Raw genomic sequence first — 6429 nt, 5'->3', positions numbered from 1 at the left:
GCTCGCGACCCTGCTCGGCTGCTGTCGCAGACGGCCGCGGCGCGGGCGCGCGCGGAGGCGGCGGCGGAGGAGGGGCGGGCGGCGCGGGGCAGCGGCTTTGTCCTCCACCTGGCGGGCCAGAGGGCCACGCCTGCATGGATGGCGCCGCTTGGGGGCGCGCAGTACTAGGCTGATGACGTCATGGTGATGTCATATGTATGCAATGGTAAGCACTTAGCGATCCTGAACCTGTTGGGGTTTGTGTCACGCCATCTAGGGATTCTGTCACGTTTTAGCTGACTGTGGCATGAAAACGGCGGCGTGGGCCAGCCCCAAATCTGCTGTCACACGGGCGGGCACGGCACAAACACTGCCACCGCCTCGAACGCCTTACAGCACCTTGCTGCTGCTGCTGTTGCTGCTGCTGCCGCACGCCTCTCAGAATAGCTGACGGCCTTGAGTGGGCCCGTGAGGCCACCAGCAGCTGGCTGATTTGTGGAATTGTGTGCAGTGCATTACACCATCGATGGTTGTTGCTATACTCCCCTTGTCTGCTAGCCGCCAGTGAGGTCATGTCTGATACTTCGCTCAGTGGGCAGCCGCAGCAGGAATCAGCAGTAATCAAAGCGCCAGTGCTGGCTCGCGTGCAGTTAGCGGACGGCTTGTAAAAGAGGGTGGGGTATGCACCCGACGAATGACAGCCATAGAAGGGTGAGCTGGCAAGTGCGACGACGCAGCAGGCGCCTGCACTTTTGAGTCTGAAACAGGCGAAACGTGGGGTAGTGGCGGCCGGCCGTTTTTTCCCTGGCGCATGTTGTGGGCGGCCCTCAATGTAAGCAAGTGGGGCCGAGGCGGTGGGTGCGCAAGTGGGGAATGAACACAGGCAGGCGAGTCGGTGGCCAGGTGTTGATTGTGCCAGCTAGCGGCCAGCGTCGACCCCAAGGACCAACTTGATGACTTCCTCGTACTTGACAGTTTTGGCGCTCTTGAGTGAGTGGCTTTTCATCATGTTGTGCGCAACCAGCAGTCGGATGCGTGGGCCGAGGGGCAGCAGGTGCCAAGTACAAGCGCCCCCTCTAATGCCCCACAGCGTAGGAAGCCTGCCTCGGCTCGCACGAAGGGCGGTCAAAACTGGTCAAAGGCGTGGGGCGTAGGAGGGTGGGAAGGATGGTTTGGGGCTGCGCGGGAGCGCCGCGATCAGCCGCCATTATGATGTTGGCAGCACAAGTTTGTTGCTTCGGGTCATGCAAATCAATGTGCACGGCGCGCGCGCGCGCGCGCGTGTGCCAGGAGCAGGCTTGCCCTGATGGACAGCAGGGTCCGCAGAGGCAACGTCGGCGCACGATGCACGGTCGGGCATGGCAGCGCTCTGCAGGCCGGGGGACTGATCGGTGCGGAGCACCCAGCCGGGCGGCGAGGCGCGCGGCCCATACGCATACAGGGCAGAGCCGATCTCGATCTTGCAAGTTCTTTGACAAATGAGCGACGCCCGAGGGGTGTGCGCCGTCCGCAGAGCTGAGCGGCTGGGCCCTGCCGGCAGCCGCGCGCAGGCCCGCCTGACGGCGCAACGCTAGCCCTGGGGCCGGGAACGATGCCTAGCCGGGCGGACGTGGATGCGACATGCCCGTGGCGCGGCTTGGGGCAGCAGCACGATGGGGCGTGCGCCGAACGCCACAGCAGCACACGCACTCGATTGACACGCAGTATGGAGACACGCTCGCCGGCAATCCGGGAAGCGGAGCTTATTGTGACAGAGAGCGGCCCGCGCGCTCGACGCCGCTTGGAAAGAAGCTGGAAGGCGCGCACGCGCACAGGTGTTTGTGGGGCCCGCGCTCCCTGGTGGGCGACAGTAAGATTTGGCAGAGGCAGGCCCTTCATGCCTAATGCTATGTGCCGGCGTACATGCCATGAAGGCGTGACAAATGTTTTCAAGGAATGCTTGCTTTGCTCTGATGGTGTAAAAAGCAGCAGGTCTGAAGCAGCGCTTGTCGGCTGGGGCTGGCGCCAGCAGGGACCTGGATATGCAACGGCTGCCACAAGCAACACTTGATGGCTTGAGCGTCAGCGCAGCTCGGCGCACGGCCCATGGGCGCGCACCTGTGCGTGACGACTACATCCCGGCGCTTTGCTCAAATACAGGGAATGGAGGTTGTGTCAGACAGGGTGGGTGCGCATCGGGAGACGGTAGTAAGCAAGCGCGTTCAGAGGCACAAAACCGGCAAGCAAGCAGGGGCGGGACCGGGCGGGGCAGTGCGGAAATGTGCGCCAGGAATTTCAGAGAAGCCGAGCGTGCCCTGTCACGCCCCATGTTGGCTATGCAAGGCGGCCGCAGGCCTTGAAAGCCGTCAAGGCGTGCACGGCGGGACCAGCCGACAAAGGTACGATCAGCCGGACGGAGCGCGGCGGAGTAAGTTGTTGCCGAGCGCTGCGCGCCTGGGCCTGCGCACGCGGGCGCGCCGCCCGCTCGCCGCACCGCTCGCACAGGCGGCTGCGCAAGCAGCCGCCAGCCGCGCGGTCGACGGTGGGCGCAGCGCGTGGAAAGCGGAGGTTGACGGGCGGTTGGGGATCCAGTGAGCTTGCTGGGCTGCAGCGGCGCGCATGAGGCCGGCCGCCCTGGCCCTACCACAGGCCACGAGCGGACCCGGAGTCTTGCTGCAGGGGTGTGCGGCAAGGGGGCAGCGCGCTTGCCAAGTGCGCATCCGTCGAGGGAGCGGCAGGCGGGTGCAGGAAGGAAGCTGGTTCAAAGTGGCGCCGCGACAGCTGGGAGGGATCGCCTCAGTGCAAGTAGTAAGCCGACGCGGCGGGCGTGAGTCGGGCGCGGGCCGGCGGGCGAGGGGCAGTGCTGGATGCACGCGGCGCAGGCAGGCAGCGAGCCTGGGGCAGGCGGCTTGCCCGCACTGCGTGCTGAGAGTATGGCAGGGCTGCAGTCAAGGGTGGCTGGCAGGTGGGCGTCGCTATGTGATTGGAATGACTGAGTTGAAAAGGCTTGCTTGTAGGGTCGTTTTGAGTCTGACAGTTGGGCTGTCGTACATGCATGTGTGCGTCCCCGTGTGCGTGCGCAGACCGCAAAACGGGGCCAAAGCGTGTGGTGTCAGGGGATCCCTGGCCCCGCCGCAAGCCCGTCGTCGGGGGTGCGCGGGCGCCAAGGGCAGCGGCGGGGCCGTTGGCGTAACAGGCGGCGCTTCAACTAAGTGAGTGGAGGTGTAGGTGAATCTGCAACGGCAAGGGAGGGGCGTTCTTGGGCTCTACCGGAGCCCTGGTAGAACCACCGAGCCCGCAAACGCTCGCAAAAGAAAGGCGGGGGCGAGCATCGCCGTGCGCGCCGCTCATCGGCGGCGCGCACGCGCGCAACCAGTGCAGTGCGTGGCGTGGTGGCGACCACCGATGAGGGCGCGGACACCATAGCATATGCTTGGGGGGAGCTTGGGGCTTGGGGGCGCCGGCAGCGCCAGGCGCCCTGCGCAAGCGCCGACGGATATGATGGAGGGCCTTGTACGACTGGCCACATGGCAGCTTGCAGCGCGGCACGCGAAAGCAATACATTGCCTACATACCCCTGAATAACATTCAGCTCTTGCGAGGCCAAACGAGGCGCCGTTGGCTCCTGGGGATGTCAGAGCGGCCACCACGGGGTGGAGAGGGCTCCGTCATGGCGCGCTGGTCCCAGCTGGGGGCCGGCCCGCCAGCGTTCCGGGAACGCAGGCGCCTGCGGCGGTGAGGCGACGCCGGGTGCGGTCAAGTCTCGGGCGGCCGCGTCCCAGGCACCGGTGAGGCCACAGGCGGGGCAATCTGGATCAAAACGACAGATCAAGACAGGTCAGCGCGAGCGCAAGCACAGCGGAAAGGAGGGGCGCCAAGGCGTCACTCGGGTGTCACCTCGGGGAAAGGCGCCGCGACGTGCGCCGGGCCGCTGGCCGCCATCGCGGCACTGCTGCCGCTGGCAATCAGGGTGCGCAGGCTGGGCAGTCCCGCCAGTTCAGCGGCCGCAAACACCTGGCTGTTGCTCTCGTCGTTTGAAACCGCCAGGTCAGCCACGGCCGCAGCCACACGGCCACCTTGGGCCCCCCGAACCTCCGGCGCCGCCTGCCAGGCCGAGGCGGCGGCGCCAGCGGCAGCGCCGCCGCCGCCACTGCTGAACGCGCCAGACGCGCCGATGCCCGCCGGCCAGGGCGGCTGTGGCTGTGGCTGCGGCTGCGTGTGCGGCTGTGCGAACGAGAGCGCCGGGGGCGCCGCGTGGGTGGCGGGAGGGGCGCGCTCGAGTGCATCCGCCCACTCGTCGAGCATGACGTCCAGGAAGGGGTCAATGGGCGGCGCCGGCTGGCTGCGCCTGCAAAAGCAGGGCGAAGCGGACGCGGTTGGGGTTGAGACTGCATTGGTCGAGGAGTTCCACGGGTGTAGAGCAGCGAGTGGTGCGGCTGCGGCAGGCTTCTTGTGAATGGTGCATGGCAGCAGGGCAAGTGCGTGGGGGCGGCTGGCCTGTGCCCTTCACAGCCAGGAGGGTCTCGTAGCCAGGAATAACCAGAGCAGCCGGGCGCATTTCGCACCGCACCTCATTGCCTGAGGACCTCCCTGGACAGCTGTGTCGCCATACATAATCAGATCCTGATCGAAAACAGAGCAGATCGCCGCCTGCGTGTGCGCCTGCGCCTGCACCCGCCACTGCGTCTGCTGGGGGCCCATCAAGTCGGCGAGAGCGGCGCCGTCGCCGCCGCACACGGAGCCAGTCGCCACAGCCTGCGTGCGGGCGGCGTTTGCGGCAGCGGCGGCCGCAGCCGCGTGCCATGCCATGTTGCTGCTCCCCTGCGCGCCCGCGGAGGGCCACACCTTGCCGTTCGACGGCGGCTCCCGCAGCAGCTGCAGCTGCAGCGGAGCGTTGGCGTGCGCGTTCGCCCCTTGCCATCCTGCTTGCGAGTGCAACAACGTGTGCACTTGCTCGAGTTGGTGGCGCCACTGCAGCAGCTGCTCCTGCTGCCATAGCAACAGCCGCGCATCCAGCTGCTGCTGGTGCTGCTGGTGCTGGTGCTGCTGCTGTTGCTGCTGCTGCTGCTGCTGCTGCTGCTGCTGTTGCTGTTGGGGATGGATGCTGCCCGCCACCCACCACTGATTTCCAGTCGTGGCTTGGCTGTGGCTGGGGCTGAGAGGGGTGCAGGAGTCTAGCCAGGTGCAAGGGACAGGCCCAGCCACTGGGACAGGCTCGCCCACCTCAGCCACCTGCACTGCTCGCTGCTGCTGCTGCTGCTGCTGCTGCTGCTGCTGCTGCTGCTGCTGCTGCTGCTGCTGCTGCTGCTGCTGCTGCTGCTGCTGCTGCTGCTGCTGCTGTTGCTGTTGCCAAGGCAGCATCATCAGAGCAACGCTCGCCTGGGGCTGCACCCGCACATCGGCGGCCCCGAGCGCAGGCGCAGCCGCTGCCGCACATGCCGCCGCCGCTGCTGGTGCTGCTGCTGCAGCAGCAGCTGCGGCCTGCAGGCGTGGTGACGGCCAATCTGTTGTAGCAGAGGAGGGTCCGCTGGCCGCCGCGGCAAGGGCGCTCGACGCGCGGCTGTGGGTGGGCGCCTCGTGCTGTGCGGCCGCAGGCACGGGCGTGCCGGGTGCCGCCGCAGGCGAGGCTGTGGCTGCGGCGTCCAAAGGGGTCGCCGCTGCGTGCTCGAACGAGGCCGCTAATGCGGCCGAAGCGGCTGCGGTGCCGCTAGAGCTGGCGCGTTCTATGGCCGCCCCCAGCGCAACGGCGGGCGCCGCATCGCTCGCCGCATTGGGCCCCACCGCTGGGGCTGGGATGGCCCCTGGCGCGGCCACGGCGGCGCGGCGGCGCTTGCGTAGGCGCGTGTGGGCCGCGGAGGGTGAAACCTCAGCTGACTCAGCGGCGGGCCGCCGCGCGGCTGCCATGCTGGTGTGAACGCTGCGCGCGGCAGCGGGTGGCACCACCGGGGCCGTCGGCTTGGCCGTGGGCCCGTGCTTGGGTGCCAAGGGAGCCTTGCTGGTGCTGCTGCCTTTTTGCCGCTTAGAGGGCGCCCCGTCGATGGCGGTCCCCACAGGAGAGGCCGCGCCTGCGTCGTCGTCGGCCCGCGGGGCACGTGTTGCTGCGGCGGCGGCCCTGGCCGCGCCCGTGCCCGTGCTGCGCCGTGCCGCCGTCATGGCCGTCGGCGGCGCCGCCGCCGCCGCCGGCGCCGTCGCCGCCGCCGGCGCGGTCGCTGGTGCGGCCGCCTCCGCTGTCGCGCCCGCGACCGGCTTGTCCTGCGGGCCTGAATCCTTGCGGCGCAGAGTGTTATGGCGGGCGAGGCGTTCGCGGCAGCTGCGCTTGCCCTCGTCGAACGCGTCCAGCTCATGGAAGCGGCCGCACTGCTGGCAGAACCTGCGCTCGCCCTCCTCCAGCTGCACCACGGGCGCCTGCACGCGTGTGAATGTGGGGGTAGGTGGTGCGCGTGCGCGTGCGTGCGTGCGTGTGTGGGTGGG

General features: G+C 68.0%; 1 protein-coding gene across 1 annotated transcript; it reads right to left on the bottom strand.

Annotated features, from left to right (window-relative positions):
* Positions 1 to 3840: 3840 nt before the first annotated feature.
* On the bottom strand, positions 3841 to 5319 carry MNEG_12765 (hypothetical protein; the record flags this gene model as incomplete). Its single annotated transcript, XM_014038763.1, has 3 exons — positions 3841 to 4306; positions 4529 to 4839; positions 5182 to 5319. The coding sequence occupies 3 exons, from the start codon at positions 5317 to 5319 to the stop codon at positions 3841 to 3843; spliced, it is 915 nt and encodes a 304-aa protein (XP_013894217.1).
* Positions 5320 to 6429: the final 1110 nt, after the last annotated feature.

This window comes from Monoraphidium neglectum (assembly GCF_000611645.1).
Source record: "Monoraphidium neglectum strain SAG 48.87 unplaced genomic scaffold scaffold03422, whole genome shotgun sequence".
NCBI lineage: Eukaryota > Viridiplantae > Chlorophyta > Chlorophyceae > Sphaeropleales > Selenastraceae > Monoraphidium > Monoraphidium neglectum.
The sequence above is the reverse complement of the archived record's forward strand: the minus strand, read 5'-3'. Positions and strand labels throughout refer to the sequence as shown.